Consider the following 21,911-nt stretch of genomic DNA (forward strand, 5'->3'; position numbering starts at 1 on the left):
TTCCTGTCGTCTACATAACAATTCAAAGCACCAATTGCTTCTGCCCTCCCTTGTGCACCCCTCAGCCTTCCCCTCGCCAACCTACCACCTGTCTACCTGTGGCTTTGCAGTAAGCCAGGGCTCCTTGGGGGGGTGCAGAGAAAGAGAGAGAGAGAGAGAGGGGGAGAAGTGCTAGGCTGCAGGGGGAGAAAGCCTCTGTTGACAGCTTCCCTCTGTGCTGCTACACACACACTAAAGACAGAGAGTGAGGGAGAGCGAGAGGAAGAGCGAGAGAGCAATACTTGGTTCCTCAAGACCCAGAGCAGTCATAACCACTTAGGAGGAAAAATGCCCTGCAGCACCAAAAACACACATAGTCCATTTATAGTCCCCCAAAATGTGTGCACACACACGCATACAGTACACATATACTCAATTTGAGTGTGTGTGTCTCCTTCCTTGACTGGACTCCTGGTTTTTAAGTGTTTAAAATCAAGCCCTGAAAGTGCAGTCTGTAGCACAGACGAAAAAAATCGTTCGACATTTTTCCTGTGAATCCCTGTGACAGCACCACTCATGTAGATGCAATTAATGGCAGAATTTACTTTCTCTGAGGGAATGTGTGTGTGCATGTAGAGTGCTGAAGTGTGAGTCAGAAGAAAAGGGAGGAGGAGGAGAGAAGGGTTTGGTACCTGTTTTGAACCAGCCACCATCAGTGAAAGTCTCTCTGGTCTCCTGGGGTTTGTTCCAGTACTCCTTAAAGACAGATGGACCTCGGACCAGGAGCTCACCCTCTTTACCCTCCAGACCTGGCCGTACCTGTGGCATATGCACACAGAGAAAAGAAGAGACCAAGACAGATGGAGTAGACAATTTAAAATACTTTAAATTGGCCAGAGCTAGAATCTGGAATCTACAACTTTTTTCCATCCATCTATAGATAAATTGGCTTATAACTTATTCATTTGTTGATTACCTGTGTGTCTCTGTGATTGCCCTCAACAATTGTGGTGTTGGTTGTGTTATTCATGACAATACGAACTTCCACACTGGGTAGTGGTGACCCCACAGCCCCTGTTAAAAAATTCAAGCAGAAACACACACAAGAAACACATGAACACAAAGGGAAGATGGGCTAATTTTTGTCCCTTTTAAAGAAGAACATTTACAGTGCCTAACAAATTTATTAGACCACCTGTCATAAAAATGAGAAAACATAAATATTTTAGAAATCTTTCAAAAACTTGTTTAAAACTAAAATTGTTATTGTTATTTATTTGGCAAATAAACAGAAACAACTAAATAGTCAAAAAATGAAAAATCAAGAACATTCAATCACTAAAACTAATTTTCCTGTTCAGGAATGCAAGTAAATCACAATTATTTGACATCTTAATCAAGAAATAATAATGTGCTTTACTATTTTTTTGTAAAACAGTAAATTTGAAAATGCATGGATTAAAATAATAATTATATTTTAGTTTTAAAAATATAATTTCGGTTAAAGAGCTCCTACATACTGGTGTATTAACCATTACAGAAACATAAAAAATGATTTTGGTAATTAATCTAGGGCAACTGTGGCATAAACCTTATATTGGGTGGTGGTCTAATAAATTTGTTAAGCGCTGTATATGGGCAGTAGCCAATGGAGAGATCATCATCAACCTTTAGCGCAGGATTTCTACCACAGTGGGAGTGCTTTAACCTCCGTCCGCAGGGCATAACTGGTCACTAAATGGTTTGCTGAGCTTGAAAAACATTGTAAACCAAAAGCTGTTTGTCTCAGTCACCACAAGTCAGATTACTCTGACAGTAATGGGGATTTCTGGGGAAACGACTGATGCTGCTGTTTCCACCAACATCAAGTAAACTCCAAATAACAGAACTATTTTTGGACATTTGTCTCAGACTGTCAAAAACAGATACCAGGCCCAGAATACACCCCAGGGCATTGTGATCTATATATCTACTGTATCTCTCTCTGCTCAAATGACACTGAGTTGCAGCTGAAAAAAAAAAAACACTGACTGTACAGCAGAACTCTGTCCTTTACTCCTAACTACTGCTGAGTGTTTGACAAGGCTTTTTATTGCAGCACAGTTGCACAAAAATGTGATAACTGAGTTGACAAATTGTGAAATACAAAAAAAATGTGTCAAAACATTCACTGCTGTTCATAATGGTGAGCTGCACTAATATTTAAGTGAAACTATTAATAAGAAATGAGTAAAAAAATTATGTGTCACAAATTGAAAATTGCCCACATGCACTGACATACACCTGAAGGCTCTTTGTGTGTGTGTGTGTGTGCAAGTGTGACCTCCTGAGTTAGTAATTATAGCTAAAAGTGCAAGGGTGATACACAGAGAAGGCCTCAGTGGTCTTTTCTGTGTGTGTGTGTGTCTGTGTGTGTGTGCGCCTGCCTTAAAGCTATTATGCCATTTCACAGACCACCGCTCTCCCAATGAAGAGCAGGTCATGTCCCAATTAAAAAGTGATTCTCTCACTTCATATTGATCTAACCCACTCCGGTCCTGATTGGAAATGTCTATCACATGCCCATCATCACTTGCACTCAGTCCAGCAGGGAAAAAAACACAACTGACCACAAGAGTAACTAGGCTGTTGCGCTGTTACTCAGTGGATAAGTAGGATAACTAAGAAGCCTGAGTCAAAGGGTTAGACAAGCTAAACCTTGCCTAGTTATAATGATATGTTGAACTGCTGTGGGCAGTGTGAACAAGGTTAATTGAGACCTAAAGCACAGGGTGGCTCCAGTATCTTATTTTCATTAGAGTCATAGCAAGGAGGATAGAGTGGATTTTTTGTCATTTTTATGCCATTTTTGTAATTTTTATGCTGTGATTAGCCAGCAGTGTAGACGTGAAAAAGGAGTCTTTGAAAACTTCTCTTTCCAGCCGTCTTTTTAAAATTGTTACACAACTATTTCTGTCACTTCTCATGTGTACAACTTAGTGCAACAGTATGAATGTCTACCAGGAGAGACTGTCTGAAAATATGGATATTAAAACTGTATTTAAATGATATCGTGTCTCTCTATGACAGCCAGCCTTTTATGTTGACTTTGAGTGTGGTCGTTCAAAACAACTATAAACATTTGATTTCTGACATGGTCGGACAACATGTCAGACAAACTAACTTTTCTTTCACAAACCAACCCTTAGTCATCATGGGTCACCTGAATAAAAGAGGACCTCTCTTAGATGAAGGCTGTCGGGGCTGAACCAATTTATGTCAAATATCAAGCTGGGTGAATAGCAAGATCCTACAAAGGCATGCTTCTTTAAAGGATAATTGCAATAGAAAGAGTGCCTACACACTGGAATAACAGCTTCCCTTTACTAAAAAGCACAGCTCTCTTTTACTTTTACACATTCCCAGATCTTAGAATTCAACATGCTGACTATAATGTCATTAGCGATCCGAATTAAATAATACCCAAAGTCTAAAAAAAAAAACAAAAGAATTGTCCTTTAGAACAAACCTGCGAGATTACAAAACCCAAACAAAAAAAAGGTGAATCTCTCAGTCTCTATGCCTCTTGTCCTCTGATCGAGGTGAAGAGGTGCAGGCTGAGCAATCTGAGTTCTTCACCAAGTCCAGCAAAAAACTGCCATCTACAAAATGACAAAAAAAGACTCCCCTCCCTCAATGACAAGGTCTCCAAAATCCATTTATGGTTCAACTCAGGGAATCTCAGTGCCCTTCTACACCCTCTTCTATCATCTTTTCTTTTTTTTTTTTTTGTTGCTCTCGCATTGGGAGCTTGAGCAATTTTGGAGACTTGTAGCATTCTGGTCTCAATGATTCAACAAGATTGAGTGCTATTTTGAAGAGTGCAGGCAGGTTATAAATGCAACATGCTGGATGGGAAAAGGCCTGTGTGGAGCGGAGTCAGAATGACAAAGGAAGGACATAGGATCGCTCTACAGTTATCCTTCCAAGAAGTTAATGAAGGACTACATAATTTTAGGCTTCAAATGACATGAAGCTTTGGAAGTGTTGACGTCTGGAGGAAGACAGACTTAGGGCGGGAAGGTGTGACGCTGTCTCTGTTTTTTATGTGGGTAAAAAGACAAAAAAAGGCTGCAAGGTAGGAGGAAAAAGAATCAAAAAAGATGAAAGATGCAGCAGAGTGAGAAGATAATGAAACAGAAAGATCTAGGATGAACTAATCTCACATATTAACATCTCAAAAAGGTCAATATGACCTTGAAAGGCCACACTGTTAATCTGGAAGGCTCCTGAACTATAAGCTAGACGGCCAAATCAGGCCAGCTAGAGGTTGCAATTACTGGAGAAAATTATTAATAAAATTGCTGTCAATAAGGTGTATTAAAAGCTGAGTTGTCTGCTTAGTTGGTGGAGGACAGAAGGAAAAGAAAGTGAATGTGTGTAAGAGAGGGAGAGAGAGGGCGACTCCACTCCACTTCTCTTCTGAGAGTGTTTCCTGCGGTTGCTATTGATCCATTTTAACCTACTTAAAGACAAGACAGGAACACACTGACTCAAACAGCCACAAGCTCATGGCCAGCATACACTCACACCTACATATAAAAACACAAGCACACAAACATACACACATCTCCCACAAGTCTCTGTGCTGCAATGGAAACATCAATATAACCACAGACCTCTTGAAGCCATTCTTAATAATCACCTGAGAGGAATCAAACACAGCCTGTTCAGTTTATGCCAAACATTACCTGACAAACAAACAAAACAATGCCCAAACAAAACAGCAGACAGAGGATTACCCCATCCACTCGCAAGCTAATTAGCTTTACCTGTAAAAGGAAGAGTTGGCTGGGGAACAGGAAGGGAAGGAGAAGGTGGGGAGAGAGAGGAAGGGGGGAGGACAGGAAAAGACAAGAGAAGAAAGCAACCACCACAAGCCTGACCTCATTTCCAAACCATGCCTTTGTTTCTGCATTTGTGAGGGAGGTGTTGCTGGGATCATGGGGTTTTACCCGACATCACACCAGAGAAAACGTCCTATGATCAAAACACAACACATGAAGCTAAAATACAGAATCAAACCGGTGACCGGTCGAAAAATATCAGAGATATTTGAGAGATATGTAATAAAGAAGAGGAAACTTACTAAGCGTGTGGTCTGACCAACAGTTTAGTTTCTTTGGTGTAAAGTGCAGAATAATGGCTCAATTAAACACACTGTTGTTAGAGCAGTGGCATTTTATTTGCAAACCTGCAGTGCAAGTAAAGGACTGCACTTTTTAATCACTGTTTGTACAATTCCTGTCAAGAAATATGCCCATGACATTCTGATATTAAAACTATGCTGAGTTTGACTGACATGGTAATGACAATGTTGCTGGAGAGCACAACAACTAAATCAGCATGAATGATGCTGCAGCATTTTCAGACTTTAAAAGCCTTGTCCCAACAAAAGAAACACACATGGCCTCTTTTTAGACTGAGGTTCAGTAACCTGGCTAAGAGTGATGGTGTTCATGCTAGTCAAAAGCGCATGCTGCTCTCTGTTTGTTTTGTCATGACAGAATCTTGAAGACTGAGTATCTGCTGATCATCAGATGTGAAACCTGTCTTTTAAAAAACGTTGTGTTCTGGCTTCATTTCCTGCAGTTGATCCAACAGTTGACTTATAACCTCACCACAGTTTGCTTGGAAGAAGACCAAGATCTGCATTTTCAGCTGTGCTAGTGCTGTTAGTGTTTTTACAGCTGGGGTTGCATGACATTATTGTTATCAGAGTGAGGGAGTTAGAACAAACTTGCTTTGAAACAGAGCTGGTTTGAGTATGACCTTTTACCTTATGTTTACTTGTTCGCCCTGTATTTGTTTTTCAATACTGCATAAAAGTCTGTGTGTGTGTGGGTGTATAAGTGTATCCAGTCAGTGAAACCTGTGTACCTGGGATACGTGGGCCCTTAAGAGGGTTGGACAGTGCCATGCCGATCTCGGTCATGCCGTAGCGTTCCAGCAGTGTGTGTCCTGTAATCTCCTCCCAGCGCTGCAGAGTAGGAAGAGGGAGAGCGGCCGAGCCCGAAACCATTAACCTGGAGAGAGAGGTCCAGACATGAAAGGAACATTCCAGGCTCCAAATAACAAATTTCTAGGTTATACTACGCCATAAAAAACTTTGTGAAACACATCAATTTAATGTCTGCTAGGACTGGTACTTAATAGGGAATCTGGGTAATATTGGCCTTGAAAGTTTATGAAATAACTGTGAAAATCTGAAAAAGCATTAAAACGGAAGACTACAGACACCGCACAAATAACATCTAACAATGTTAAAAATATTGAGAAAAACTAATCGCACAATGTAATGTGTTATTACATTGTTAGATCTCTGAAATGGGACTGATTACACCATAAATTATAAAGGGGCAATAAAATGCTGATTTATATGCACAAAGTGTCCTTGTAAGGTGTTAGGGAAACACAAGCCTGTGGACCAGCTTCCTTCCTCCATGACACATATGCTGTAAGTCTTTGAAATTCTACTGGAGGGATGAACACCATTTTTCCAAAAGATGTTCCCTTATTCAGCTCTGTCTGACACAAAAGCTCAACTGGAGGTTCAGTCAGGTTCAGATCAGGTAGCTGTGAGGGCCATTAATCATTTTCATAATCATATCATCCTTCAATGACACTTTGTGCCCTGTGAGGAGCAAACTCTATGTTTCCCCATTTATTTATCACTGCTGTTTCCTTAATTTGTCACCAGTCCATATATGCACATACATACATGTATCCACAAGTACATCTACCCACGAGTAAGCGGTCTGTCCTTGATCCCACAGCCAGTACCTGATCCTTTCTTTGCAGACTGCTTTGACAAAGTCCTTGACATGAGGCTGTGTGAAGTGCTGATCATAGTACTGGATCAGCTTAGAGTAGATAGTTGGCACAGCCATGAACACATTAACCATGGGAACCTTGGAGCTCAACAGCATCTCCCACACCTGCAACGCAGCAGAGAGAGTGAGAGAAAGATAAGCACAACATATAACTGAAGAGGGAAGAGGCAGATAAGGAAAGGCGGAAAGGAAAGTGGTGTATCTAATGGATGGGGCCATGCAAACTAAATTATTACATCCAGAGTCATTCCATTAGTGCATGTGATAGAAAAAAAAGTGACATTTTTTCCCTTTTATTTGATGTAAATGGCAGAGTAAAGTCCAGACAGCAACCTTATATTAAACCTGTCAACATAGTGCCAAAAAAAGACAAGGGAAAAAAAAAAAAGATTTGTAAAGGTCAGGGGGAGGAAAACAGCAGACGGCTATGGGGCCCTGCTGCGGGCCAGTTAAAAGGCCTTCTGTACGGCTACTTTTGACAAATGTGCTTTTTGGCCGTTACAGAAGCTGTAAACACAAACACGGGCGCTGATGGACATAAACATACAGTACATCGTGAAGTAAAAGCACATATAAAAATACTGTTCAAACATCACATAAACTCACTTGTTCAAGGACAAAGCCATTTTACACACCCCGCCCCGCCCACTCCACTTCATCCCACACACACGCAGTAGTCTGGGTACATCACCGTAGAGGATGGGAGGATGGGACGACAGCATGAATTAAGTGAAGGTGAACGATAGCTTCTCTAACTTCCGTCTCCCCCCCTGGGAGACAAACGCTCCTCCCCAGCTGTCTCCCCACCCCTCTCAGTCTACTTATCCTCACTTCTTCTTCTTTCATTCTACCTCCATTTCCCAAGTGCTTCTTTTTCATTCTCTACTTTCATCTCTGATCCTGCATCTTCCCTTCATCTTTCTTCCTCCCCTCTTCCCTTCCCTCCCTATCTCACATTCACTTACCTTCTCTCTCCATTTCGTAATTTCCTGCTTCGCTGCCTCTGCAGTTGCCCTCTCTCTCTCACCCTCTCTTTCTCTCTCTCTCTCTCACACACACACACACCTTGACACACACTCACACACAGGAAGATGCAGTCTTTCCCATCATCCCTCTCACCTATAGTACCACCACATTCTTCTTAATGTGTCAGAAATTTCTAAACTCGTCCTTTCACTTCTCCTTTGAGGCACCTGGTCGTAGACTCCGCTAATCTATTACCTATTAACTTCTCTTCCTCTCTCCTCCTCTGCTTCTAATAAGCAAACATAACTGAAATATACTGACATGGCTGTGATGATTAAGACTTGTCAACAGCCTAATCAATTTCCTATGCCATTTCTCACAATATCATTACAAGTTGATGTAAAAAGTGTGGGTGTTCACAGTTCACCTGTGCACATACAGAATAAAAACTTTATGCAGAGAGACGGATTATTAACTGAGTGTGCCCTGACCATTCTGGGTGGTGTCTATCAAGTGCAGTGGAGCGCTTCAACCAAGCCCAGTCTGGAGGGGAGAGGAAGGCAATTTATGTCTGTCAAAGAGTTGGCCTCCACCTAGGGGACAGGATGTGGTGAGAACCCAGAGCCATGGCCTGCATCCTAAACAACTCCATGAGCTGCTCAGTCCTACACTCAACATGGGACTCCAATACAACTGCCAATTCTTCTTGAGAAGGATGAATGTTGAATGTCAATGTGTCCGTAGTATCAAAAACTGTTAGGTGTCAAAAGTTGGCATTGATGCATGGTGAGATTTTTACTCATGTTTACTCGTGAGAGTACCCTGTAGTAAAACAAAATTAAACACTGATGCATTTGACTTATTTAGGCATAAACCAGTTTCTTTTAGTCTCTGATTTCATGGCAATCATTTCAATAATTCAGTGATCATTGTTGAGACATTTCACTGAAAATCACAAATGTTCACTGTATGTTGGCGCTAGAAGGAAAAAACAGGGGATCACACAAGTCAATGCGATTTATCCTCTTGGGAACATGAATGTCTGTACCACATTTTGAGACCATAAATTTAGTAGTTGTTAAGATATGTCACAGGATAAATGGAAAGTCTGACCTGCTGGTGACACTATAGTAAATGTGAGGGGATCGCCGCAGCCATTAGGCTTAATGCTCTGGAAACAATGAATGTCAGTACAGAACTGCACAGGAATTCATCCAATAGTTGCTGAGATTTTTCTGTCTGAACAAAAGTGGTGGATGACCGACAGCCTAGTGTATACGAGACTTAAATTGCCATCCCTAGAGCCAAAACACTGTCAAATGCTTCATGCCCCCAAGTCTGGTCCAACCTGAACCATTGGTGTATGAAATATTACTTTAGAGATATCAAATTTGACTTTGAATTATAGAACAGGCAGATGTGAGTGTACTTTAAAAGACGTGGGTATACTTTAAAAGTATAAAGCAATGCCTCCATCAATCAGGCTACTTAATAAAGCGTCTTTACCTGTAAGAACACAATGAACTGATGCATTATCTCTCCCTCTTATTAAATATCTCAACAATGTCTGTGACATTACAATTGAGTTTAACTTTTTTCTGAATGAATAATTTCCTCATGCCTAATCAAAATAGTACTTGCTGTGATGAAGTAGGCAATGGGGATTCAAATAAACAAAATCTGACGGGTGCTGTGTGAACCCCAGCGGGAGTATCTGCCCCTGTCAGTCTGCTACAGTACACTTGAAATAGACTTATCTGCGATTTACTGGATCACAATTCCAGGACTGAAAATTTCTGCCACTATCTCCAGGCGAAATCAGCAAAAATCAATTCTGGCCTCTGCTGCCTAGGCTACCCTTCAGAGATCTTAGGGGAGAGAAGAGGCAGACTATCGATCACTTCATCAATGTACTGTAACTTCAGGAGGAGAAGAATAAAGGCTTTTTTTCTGAGGGTGAGAGAAGGGGTTTTGTGGTTTGGTACGCAAGGTCAGGGATAACAGTTGAATACTGATAACTATAATAGTGTAGCAATACCCATGTTGACAGGTACATACGTCCTTTTCTTTCCATCTACCGTCACTGCCATTAAGCTGTAGAGGTCCTGACATGCAAACAAAAACACACATACACTGGCAAACACGTGCATCTGCACTTCTATACACACACTTAGCACCCCATCTTCCCCTCCCTTCTCAGGGCCAAACAAGCACTATCATCCTTCAATGTCAGCTCATCGATTGATCTGCTGCTTAAGCCCCTGCCGTGAGTCGGCATTGGTCAGACACAAAGCCACACAGGGCAATTCATCACTGAGCCCCAAACACTTAGTTTGACAGGCAGAGAGGAGGGGAGGGGGAGGAGGAGAAGGAGGAGGAGGATGAGAAGGAGAAGGAGAAGGAGAAGGAGAAGAGACTGATAGGAGGAGAGAGGGAGAGGAGATGAAGTGAGGACAAAGAAGGGATGAAGAAAAGTGGAAGGGGAAACAGAGAGAAAGAGGGATTGATATGAAAAGAACTGAAGATCTTTTTCAACCCACTTAGTCCATTCAGGACTTCTAAATCTGAAGTACTTCTAAGCCTCACTGTCAATGATAGCTTAGCTCTTGTAGTTGCCTCCCAAGCCTTACAGCTGTACAACTGCCTCTTTTGCTCAGGGTTGTTAATGAAAGGTTTACTGTATCAAGAGTTGGAATAAGAAAAGACAGAGATAAAGTGCAGTTTAGACCTTCTGAGGCTGGAATTCAGGCAGCATGACACAGGTGGCGCCCACCCAGAGTGGGCACAGCAGCTTGTTAATGATGCCATGCACGTGGTGAAGCGGCAAGGTGTGGAGGATGACATCATCTCTGGTCCACGCCCACTCTGAAACCAGACACTGGACCTGACAGGGAGAGAGGGGGAAGGAGTGGGGAGGAAAGAGAGGAGGGGGTCAGGACATCATATTGATTGGTTGATTTTTGTGACTAGGTATTAGCGTGCTCTGGTAGTATTTATCTTATTGTTCATAATGGGAGCACTATAATATCCATGTTTTTATGGATGAATTAAATAAACTTTGATCTTGAACCTCGTCCTTGAGCAGGGTAATTCTTGGGATCATGTGCAATTTTGTGCTCTTGTGATGTATTTTACTCGTTTAACTTTCTGTACCTTGTCTCCCCCTAACCTGCTGTATTCATATCACAATTAGTAATTTACGGCTTGTACAAGAACGACTTCTGAAGTGCCCAGAGACCCCTATGATCAACAAATTTGGTCGCAATTTGACAGCATAATACTAGCTAAAAATGATTACAGTCTAACCGCATTGTGGTCTACCACTGTTCCTCTAGGTGGAGGAGTCTGTATACATCTGTTCCACAAATAATTTCTCCTTACGTGACATGCAAACTGAAAACAGATAATATTTAGTGTAAAAAGAATGGTAAAATCTGCTGTTTGTCTTTGATGTTATGAATAGGAGATTGCTGCTGTGATTGTAGCTGCACAAAAATAGTGTATCCCCGCACAATTTCACATTTTCAGTAGTTAGTTTTTTTCAGGAATAAATGAAAAATCCCCAACAAACAATAAAAAAGGCTCAGAAATGCTACATACATCAACAAAACCTTTTGGATGACAGTGTTTCCTGACATATTTAAGGGTTTTCATTCTTTGTTTCTGATTTATAACATTTCAGAAGCTAATTGTTATTATGCAATTCCAAATTATAAGTGCTGCCTTACTGTACAGTTCCTGAATTTTAAGTAGTGGATTGCTGGAGTATTTTTCACAATTTTTACATTATATTGTACAGGTGTTCTGTTTATCATGTCCTGTTCACTGTAGATGCAAGCAGATAATGAAGTATAATCTTGCAAAATAACTGAAAACATCACTGATAGAAATTTCTGACACACCTGCAGAAAAGCTCATGCTGAGATCAGAACTCAAGTAAATGTTTGTTCTGACAGTCAGTATTTGAAATCAGAACACCAATCACTCGGCCATGCAGGTCAGTGTGGAGTGGTCTTTTGTTACAGATGTCACGGCAGTTTCTGATCACTCAGATGGCATTCGGTACTCCTCTGAAACTGTTCATGATGTTTGCTTTTTTTTTTTAACTAGCATCATGCACAAAACACACCACAGGTACAGTGCACCTCAGTAATTAGGTTAGGGAGCTGGTATGTATTTTTCCATTCACTAGGTAACAATAATAATATTAAAATGCTACATCGCTGTCTGTGATGGCACTATCAGACATTTCAATACCCAAAATATTGCAAAAAACATTTAGTGTATATGCGCACACTGTTAAACACATTAAAAATAGTGGACACGGAAGACGGGAATTTGATGGTCATCTTAAATCCGAGCTTGAATTTGGCAGATTTATTTTCCTTTCAGGTTTGTCTCAAGAATTCACTCACAGTAACCCGACAGTGGAGCTTTCCAGGAACTCTGACAACCTGACGTTGCTGCCTTCCAGGAAAACAGACAGACTCACTTAATCATTCACTCACTCACTTCCCTGGGCCAACCAGAGACAAATGAAGCTCTGCCGACTTTCACAGTGATTCAATTTTCCACACTATTGGACATGTAGGTCAATTCCCCTTAAAAATATACAGGAAAATCTTCAGGAGATCCTTAGTGGCATGAATGAGTGATTATTTAGAAACCTCGACTGGAACAATAGAGGAACAATGCTAATCAGTGAATCTGATATGGATATGGATATGGATATGGGGTGGATGCCCAAACACTGCTGAAACATGCATACAATTCCATGTTTCTATATTGGTTAGTTTTGTGGAGCTTTGGATAGTCACCTCATAATCTCTACCTGCACAAGGTACCTCCTGTAGAAAGACTTCGCAGATGACATCTTAATTAGCCATTAGCTTTTTAGTCCATTAGCACCAGCTACAAATGAACATCAACTGCTGCCACTAGAAGCCTATGAGTCTATGACAACCAGGAGCTGGAAGTAATTTGCTTTGTGTTCAAAGTAATTATGGTTTAAAAGACGACATTTACCATGGCTTGAATAGAGCTGTGCGTATGTAGAACTCCCTTGGGTCTCCCCGTTGTACCACTGGTGTAGATGATCATAGCTGGCCGATCAGCCCAGTCTGTGATGGCTGTTTCCTTCTCTTGGGTATCTGCGCCATCTAAAGTGCCCAAGTTAGAAGTAGGAGGCAGTGTCAGGTATGGCAGCCCCAGCTTCAGTGCCAGTGGCTCGAGGGTTTCAGCATAGGGATGCCCCACCACCAGCAGTGAACTTTGGGAATCAGAGATGATGTACTCCAATTCCGACTGAGGGTGTTTTCGGTAGAGCGGCACTGCTGTCCCACCACTCATCCAAGCCGCCCACTGTGCCACTGTATAGGAAGCATCGTTAGCACACAGGAAGGAGATTCGTTTTCCGTCCAGACCACCAAAGTTAGAGTTGAGAGTGGTACTGATTCTATCTGCAAGACCTAAGCTGCTGGAATACAGCTGCTGGTAGCTGTGACTGCCACTGCTGTCTATGATAGCAAGCTTATCTCCAAATGCTGGAGCTCTGACAAACACTGGTTTCTGGTTTACCCTTGAGGATGGGGCTGTAGTCCACCTGTGTGCCCTTCTTTGAACCACAGTTCCCAGTAGCCATTGCCCTGGCTCTGATAGGAAATAAGTTCTGTGAAGAGTGGCTTTACAGTGGGGCGAAGTCCACTTCAGAGAGTGGCAGGTAGCAGCAACAAGTCTTGACAGCATGTTAGAGACTCAGCTTATCATACCCTTCAGAGCTTGAACCTCAATATGGCTTCATCCTCAGTCCCTTGCACATGCTCACATCAGACAATATCTGTGAGTTGAAAGGAAAAAAGGTATGTGAGCTTAATTTTTTGGGCAGCAGGCAAAGATCAACATCCTCTCTGAAAGGAAAATACTGTATGAATCTGTCTCTCCCTCAGTAATATTCAATTTGACTGACTGGCAATCACTTTCTTCTTTAGATTCATTCATTTAGCATTACAGGATTTAACACAAACACACTACATGCAGCTTCAATGTGTTGTTTCTTTTATCATTTTTAAATATGATGAGCATAGAAAGGGGCAGAATGAAAAAAGCAATGATTAATGACAAATTAGACAAATTAAAGGAGCACTCCAGCGCTTTAGTGTTGCTGCTCCATAAAGCTAGGGGACTTACAAGAGATGGATTGTCAAAACTGAATCAGCAGAGGCAGATATATCTTGGCTTCTAGTCTCAAATATGGGTAAACCCCCACACTAGATCCGATATTTTCCATATCACAACTCATGACATCGCACACCTCCAGACTGCAGCACAGGCTCTCTGCTAAAAATCTGAAGGCTCAAGTCCTGAGATGATATCATCAAGACTATTTTGTCAGACTTTGGAGAGCTCCCTCCAAAGCCACAGAAACCATTATGCAACCGTTCTCACAGGCAGAATAGTGCTTTCTGTGACAATAAATGTACAGTCAAAGCACAAAAGTAATGGAATGTCTCAGTGGTGTCGAGTTTTTGTACTGTTGGTCATACAAAAAAAAAAGGAGTGTGAAGATGTCAACTTGATATTAGAAGTAAGTTTAGTTTGGAAATGGATGGAAAGGACAGTGTCTGTAGCTGTGCGACTGCCTCCATTGTCTATGACGTTTTCCTATTCAGTTTCTAAAACCATGTTAAAATCATGATTTTCAGTAACTTCTGTAAACAGGGGGTATAAACAGGTGATGGCTGACATTGAAAAGTGAAGTGATGTGTTAACGTTTTCCAGCTACAACGTTATTCAGTGCAAATGAACCGAAACAATGTCCGGTTAGAACAAGGACTGAAAATAAAATTAACCGAGTACCTGCTCTTTTTGTTACTGGCACCAAAGTTGTCGGAGTCAGTTCAGGTACAGCTGACGTTACAATGACATTTGACATGATTTATGTAACTGATAGTGACAGACTTGAGACCGCGATCGGACGATAATACAGAAACTAAAACTTTCTACAGCGAATAATATCTGAATACGTCTTCAACAATACCGCTGCTCTGTTGTACTCAAATTTCTGTTAATTCACACTCACCTTTCCTCAAAACAAAAGCCGGTAACTCTTGTAGTGAAGGACGGTGCAACGGAATGAATCTTCCGGCATGAAACAAATGCCGCGTGCACGGTTCCCGACTCGTAGGCACACATAAATAAACCCAGCTCCTATGTGGCGACTGAGACCCTAAAAATACTGGTACTTTAATGGATGGCATTTTACTTCCATCCATTTAAACACATTTCACCTTATACAATTATTTCACTGCGCTTACTTAATTACTTTAATCCTTTATTTACACAAGTTGTCTCAACTGAGATCATGATCTTACATTCAGAGAAGCAATTACAAGTGAAACTGTAAATACTGGAGTAGAGTCTTTTCCTATCGTTAAATAAAAGGAGAAACTAGTTTCAATTTTTTTTGCAGCTCAGTGCCTTTGGGAATAACCCAGTACATGAGACCTGTTCGTCCAAGTTCAGTTTGAGTACGTGGTACAGCTAACATTGAAATATTCTGTGACTTGATTGTACTCTGTTTATGTGAGACCAGAGTAGAGGTAATGAGGCAGTGTATGTAGCAGGGCCTTGCAGATAGATTTTCTGTCAGTTAAAGAGGATCATCGCATCTTTTCATATAAGTGCGTGAGGAAATTGTTTTCTGTGATAAAGTACAGTGCTCTGTGATACACAGAATCAAGAAGCTTTAAGATGGAGGAGGAGGCATATATCACTATAATCAAGAGCAGACATAATCTTAGGTTGTACCGTGGTCTTCTGACCGGCAAAAGAGAAGCATGATTTGTTTCTATACAAAAATTCAATTTTGACATTGAGTTCATTTGTCATGTGTTCCACATCTGTGGTGAATACATTGTTTTTAGGTGGGATTAATTTAGTCTTTTTAGAGCGATTTCAGCCTTTTTCTCTTTTGATATTTCTTAAGTTTAAATAGTACACATGATCTGATATAGTACTTTGTACTAGATGTTAGAAGTAGCGTTCATAACAGCCACAGAGACAGCTAGTTTCAGAATATAATGTGGTTCTTATCTCAGCTTGGTGTTTGTTGGCCAGACCTTGCCCCGTTTTTGAAGACCTGCAGATCCAGTGGAGATGCTGCTCACCAGAGACAAGGACAGGGGAAGGGAGAGTGCCGCATATATGCAGCTACCCCACACAGAGCTGTGTTTGGCTTTAGATCACATGCCAGTCCTTCCACTCAGTGTGCCAACTAGCTTGGCTGGCTTCATCATCACAGTGCAAGTGGGCACATTCAGCCGCCAGCTGGCAGTCGCGGGCCTCAGATAAGAGAATGGTACAGACATGGCACACGTTCAAAAAGTTTTCACTTCCCTTCCCAAACCCCCTACACTGCAAACGAGGATGGCATGTTCCTAACGAAATTGGAGCCTTTGTTTCAGAGAACTCCCCTCCACTCTCAGGAATAGTATCGTCAAAGACCACTCGTTCCCATTCTTGGGGAAAATGCTATTCAGGGGGATGCTATGCTACCCCAGCATCTATGTCATTTTCAGAGAATCCTTTATTTGTAGGGCATGTGCACAGTCTTTAGTCTTTTTTTACGCAGATGGCACTGCCGCATTTTCTAAGGATTCAGCCTAAAAATGACTGAATGTCATCTCCGATGAAACGAAATAAGGCGCAGACGACCCGTGTTTTTGGATTTGTTTCCTGGAAGTTGGCCATATTTTTGACATGCGTTATATGGGGACTGGAATTCGAGACACTGAGAGACTTATTTACAGCTACTGGAGACATGCAGGGATGGATGAAGAGTGGAGGATAAGAGAAGGGCATCACGTATATGTAGGGGTGACGGGACAAGACATGCCTAACAAAAGGAATTCTAATTACGGTTATGGCAAAAACATGATGAGACAGAATATCCAGAAAGCAGAAACTGGCGTTCTGCAGCAATGGCCTGCTGCCAACACACCATTCAGCAAAGACCACCTGAAAAGATCTCGCCACTGATGGGCAGGACGGCCGCAAGCAGGCGCCAACTCCCATCTTGGCAAAGGACTGCATGTGAGGAAAAGAGAAAGAGGGAAAGAGGGGACCCCCCACAGGTCTGTGAGAGAGGCTGAGATGGTAACACAAACCGTGGGGAGTGCCCAAGCATGTGTCAGGTTGGCATCAATGTGAGAATGTCTTGGCAAGCTCTCCGTTCTCTCCCCTCCCACCCCAGCTCACACACAAACACACTGTTGCCCTGCTTGGAACACATGGTACATCAGCAGCGGCATCTGGCCGCGCTGACTCCTGGCAGCTGCGCTTCGTCTTCGCCAGTTGGGAGTCTTGGCACCGCCACTTCATCAACTACCTGTGGCTCCTCCCGGGTAAAAAGGCGAGCGATGAATTATTCCGAGGCTGCAGCTGCAAACTTGACTTTCATCCAAAAGATTCACTGTAAACATATGACTGCCTCTCAGAGCACATGCCACCCACATACTAATGCATGGTTGACAACATGGCTTGCATTCTGCGCAAAGGGACTTGTATGTCCTCGTGTGATGGCATGGTTCATTTGAGGTGAAAGTTGAAGGATGCTCTGTGATGACTCTCTACATGCTATATCTATCTTAAGTCAAAGTGATTTCATAGAGGTCCAGGGATAGACAGCCCATGGACAACTGGAAGCTCTTTGCTTGCAAAAACAGTTTTTTTCTGTAAAACCTCATATCTACAAAAGCATAGTGAGCAAAAGACATAAATAAGTGGCAGTAACTCAACATTCAGAAAGGCGATGTGTTTTGAGCTCAATGCTCTTCATCAGGCAGCATCCGTCCATGTCTTTGTGTTGGGAAATGGTGTTGAAAGATCAAATCAAAAGGCAGCCAAGGACTACACTGAAAGGAATTTCTCTCCCATTTATATATAATGAACAAATGGACGGGTGACCTTTCAACCTCTACAATTATTGCCTCACATTCCATTTCTAATAGAGGTTTTGACAGCCAAGGACATTTGCCTGAAGTGCTCTGAATTCACTTTAGCTGTGACACCATGGATTGCTGAAAAAGAGTAGGACAGCTTTGTCTGAAGATTTCGTCCCCTCCTGAAGAAGAATTTCCAATTATATATTTGTGGGATGTACTCACAAAGATTTAATTTGTCACATCTTGTTTTGGAAAGTCTAAGATGATGGACAGTATAAAGTAATTTTTTTAACTTTTAACTTTTTATTAATGGAACATACCATCTACTCATCTGGATGATTCACTTTCATCACAGAGGTGCATTTCATGCTACTTCCTCTCCATTGGTTTAGAAATACGTCTGGGTTCTCCTTCACTCTCAACTGATATCTCTTGTGGAGAAGCCTTCACATGGAAGATTCCCATGAAAAATGTGATCACAGTTACCAAATTAAAGGGCAATATGAGTAGTGACTCAAGTTGTTGATATATTTTTGACTCTGTTTATACATGAGGTAAAGGGAAACAGTAGAGGGAAGAGAAGTTTAAAAAGCAGAAAACCAAATTTAATGTCAGGAATTCTTGATATCCACTGTTTTTCTTTAGAGTTCATGGTTTGGCCCAGGCTACTCGAGAAATTGCACAACTCAATTTGAATTGAAAACTTGTTGTGACAATATTTTATTATTTTTTTCTGGCCTTGGTTCAAGAGAAATGTAGTTGGCAAACTGTTAAAATCTGTCAAAATTCAACTACATGTCTCCCTTATACACATAGACATGCACATGCACATATTCTATCACTTTTTTCTGTGAGTGTTAGTCATCTGACAGTGACCCAGTGGGAGTTTTTTCTCCATCTGTGTCGGTCTGACCCATTTTAGCCCTCGGCCACGTCCAACTGTTCTCTGTCCCAAACATATGTGCGGTGGCAGGGGGATAAGCGAACCGTCGCCGCGCGGGACCTGCAGACACAGACTGCAGAGATGACACTGGACCCTGCTTTCCTGTCTGTCTGTTTCCCACAGCATATGTCATCATCAATACTGGCCCAGAGGATTCACACCTTAGTGATTTGACAAAACACCACTTCTATTCCTGCTTCTCCTCCCCCTGCTCTGAGCCAAGGATGTCTATAGATTTGATTATCGGACAAAGTGAATTTGTAAAGATTTTGGATTATGTGTGTTTTTTTTTAGTTGTTATTCATTTATTTCTGTTTACTCACTGTGTACGTGTGTTTACTGTTTGACAATTTGTGTTTGCCCTGATTTTCAGTTATGATCATGACTCTGCATCTCATTCTTTGCTTAACCACTCTTATCCATTATTTCTCTTATTTTTACTGGCCAGCACTTGACTTAGTGGACAGACTGGCTACACTATCTGTGCAGATCATAACACTAGCCAGTGAGGGCAGAATAGGCCAACCAGAAGAGGGACTGGGGATTTTTCCAAGTGGTCCATGTTGGCAGATGAGATGGTATCATTGCACCGAGCCAGGACCCACTGGGGACCTTGGGGTGTGAGGCACATATGGGCAAACAGGCTGCTGATGAGCTGCTTATATGAGCCTCTCCTCATGGCCTTAGAGAGAGATGTCTCCACAAGAGGATTTGAAGTGGCTATATGCTGTGGATGTGCATTGTTTGGGTTGGCACAGGATCTTGAATTCAAGCAGCTTTTCAGAGCAGATATGTTTGTCTGCAGAGATATTCTCCCTTTAGATTTGTATAAAATATAAAATATCATCTGAACGCTGTGTAACAACAAAGGTAATATGAAAATACCTGCAACTTGTTATTGTAATTTACACATTCTCTGAATAACTGAGGCAGACGGCGAAGTCAAATGGACGGAATAAAGTTTATTTAACTGTAGTCTTAAGGTAACTCACCCTAAATAAATGATAGCCAGCTTCCTGACCTACTGGCTGTAATAAGCTTTAGATCGCTCCGGAATTTCTTGATGGCTTTCCACTAATGCCTTATTGATTCTCTTCTTTCCCTTTTAACTCCCACATATGGAAGTGGAAACTGTTCTGTCAGACAGACAATCAGGACTTCCACCCCCGAGTCTTCGTTCAGCTCACCAACTCTGTCCTGCATCCTTTCATCAGCACTGAAAGGGTTATAGCATCTCATTCAAACAAGCATGCATGTGATTGTACTCTATTACATCCAGATGTAAAGTGAAATATTTAATTCTTCAATCTTTCATCCCTTTTGAAAAATATGTTTGCGATACAACTTGAATTAAAATAGATTCTCTGAGTTCACATCAGGAGATGGTTGTTTATGATGTCTTCAAAAGCCTTGCAAATGTTTGTCATGTTTGATGTTTGTTTAGCTTATGTTTACTTTGGAAACAAAAATTACAAACTGCGCAAAGACATTCGTCTTTGCGCAGTTTCCTTTGAAATATTTTTCTGCTTAAGCAAAAAACTTGGCAGCTCCATCTCCAGCAAACATGCACATGCTACAAGCAGCCACATACACCCTCAGTCACCCTTGCAAACACACATACATAAGCACACACACACACACACACACACAGGCTCACTCTGAGGCTGCCAGGCTGCTTGGGTGCTGTGTTGTTCTCTGGGAGACAGTGCCATATGCTGTCTAGCCTCCTAGGGAGGGCAGAGCCTACTGCTGTACTGTTGTCCTGACTCTAAGGGAACCCCACTGCAGTACAACACCTCATGTTCTGATGGTCCTAAAACTCAAACCTATTCCTGTACATTTTATCTAATTTGCTCTTCAATTTGCTGACGTCTGGAGTTGAAACCGCCTTTGCAGCCTCTACACTCAGTCAGATACTGAATGATTTTTTTATTTTGATAACTAAAATAAAAATTCAGTTTATAAACGTATAAACAATCCAGATTTTAATCATGCTGGATACGTGGATTTTCATTCAATTATTCATCTAACTGTTCACACTTGGAAAGCTTTACTGAGGAACAAGAGCTCGCTTTTATCACTGTGCCAAGTTTGCACTTTAAAAAAATCTAATCTTGATATGATTTGTCATCAGTTCCACTGTTCCATTGTTTTTGTTTTCTTGTAATTTCCCCCCCCCCCCCCCCCAAAAAAAAGAAGGAATACACATGTATTGTTCCTGTATCTGGGCTCTCCCAGCATCCCTGTCTTGTTGGATGACAGAAAGCGCTACCAGCAGTGTGAACACTTCTGGCAAACTGTAAACAAGTAAAGAGCTGTTGAAATGAATTCTAGACAATGGCTAACCTTGCAGTGAGAAGAGCTGTCAATGCTTCTGCACATCGGCAGATGAGAAGTCTTGAAAAATTCATTACAGCCAGGGAAAGTGAAAAAAAAAGCCGCTTTTGTTCAGTAGTGGCATCCTGGGTCTTTTAGAGCCCCTGGATTTGTGCTTTCTTCTCTTTTTTGAAGAGGACAGACAGAAAGGAAAAGAGAAAAAGTAAGAGTAAAATCGCAGAGTGCAGAGCAATGAAGAGAGTGTGTTTGGATACCTTTGGCCAGGAATGCAAGGAGATGATGGGTGTGTTTGTCAAGAAGGGGATTAAAGAAAGAGTGGGTGTAAGAGTGTGTTTGTGCATTGACTTGAGGGGGTACGGGATGCGTGTTTAGAATTTATCTTATCTGTGTGTTCATTACTACTTTGCATTTCAGGCAGAGAGCTTGGGTGCTCCACTAAATCGCAGGAAGGATTGTTAGACACGCGTGTTATTAATTTTTTCAGGGTCCCTGTGGCGTCTGTATGAATCTTAATGCTGCTGACTGGGCTGCAGCTCTATCGACTTTCTTTAAAATATGAAGAAGCTTTGCTGGAAGCGCCTGGGGTCATTAGCTGAAGAGTAGGCGCAAATCCCTCACCGAGCCTGCTCCGGCTTCGCCATGTTAAATGTGCTCTTAAAATATTCATAATCATACTCTTGCTTGCACACGCGCACATACACACATGCACTCGCTCTCACACACACACACGCATGCACACAGACAATGCACCAGGGACAGAAGGGGATCAATATTAAAATGTATCCCTGTTTTGGTGTGCGGTTAATTAGCTGCGGTTCTTTTAAACCATGAAGTTTGAGAACAGATTAACAGTATCTTTTTGTACACAAGATA

General features: G+C 41.7%; 1 protein-coding gene across 2 annotated transcripts in view; it reads right to left on the reverse strand.

The window, feature by feature from the left end:
* The window catches only part of acsf3 (acyl-CoA synthetase family member 3), a 28,225-nt gene extending 13,286 nt beyond the window's left edge, over nucleotides 1-14,939 (reverse strand). The window contains exons 1-8 of one of the 2 annotated variants that reach the window (XM_041059853.1): nucleotides 14,896-14,927; nucleotides 13,586-13,653; nucleotides 12,843-12,976; nucleotides 10,546-10,701; nucleotides 6,802-6,956; nucleotides 5,899-6,044; nucleotides 956-1,053; nucleotides 672-798 (exon numbers count right to left, since the gene is read on the reverse strand). In XM_041059853.1, coding sequence (XP_040915787.1) covers nucleotides 672-798; nucleotides 956-1,053; nucleotides 5,899-6,044; nucleotides 6,802-6,956; nucleotides 10,546-10,701; nucleotides 12,843-12,917 — 757 coding nt within the window. In that variant the 5' untranslated portion in view covers nucleotides 12,918-12,976; nucleotides 13,586-13,653; nucleotides 14,896-14,927. Of the gene's footprint in view, nucleotides 1-671; nucleotides 799-955; nucleotides 1,054-5,898; nucleotides 6,045-6,801; nucleotides 6,957-10,545; nucleotides 10,702-12,842; nucleotides 13,654-14,895 lie in introns of both variants that reach the window. The other variant, XM_041052157.1, reaches the window with a different exon arrangement.
* Between the last annotated feature and the right edge of the window lie 6,972 nt (nucleotides 14,940-21,911).

Source organism: Toxotes jaculatrix, chromosome 1, assembly GCF_017976425.1.
Source record: "Toxotes jaculatrix isolate fToxJac2 chromosome 1, fToxJac2.pri, whole genome shotgun sequence".
NCBI lineage: Eukaryota > Metazoa > Chordata > Actinopteri > Toxotidae > Toxotes > Toxotes jaculatrix.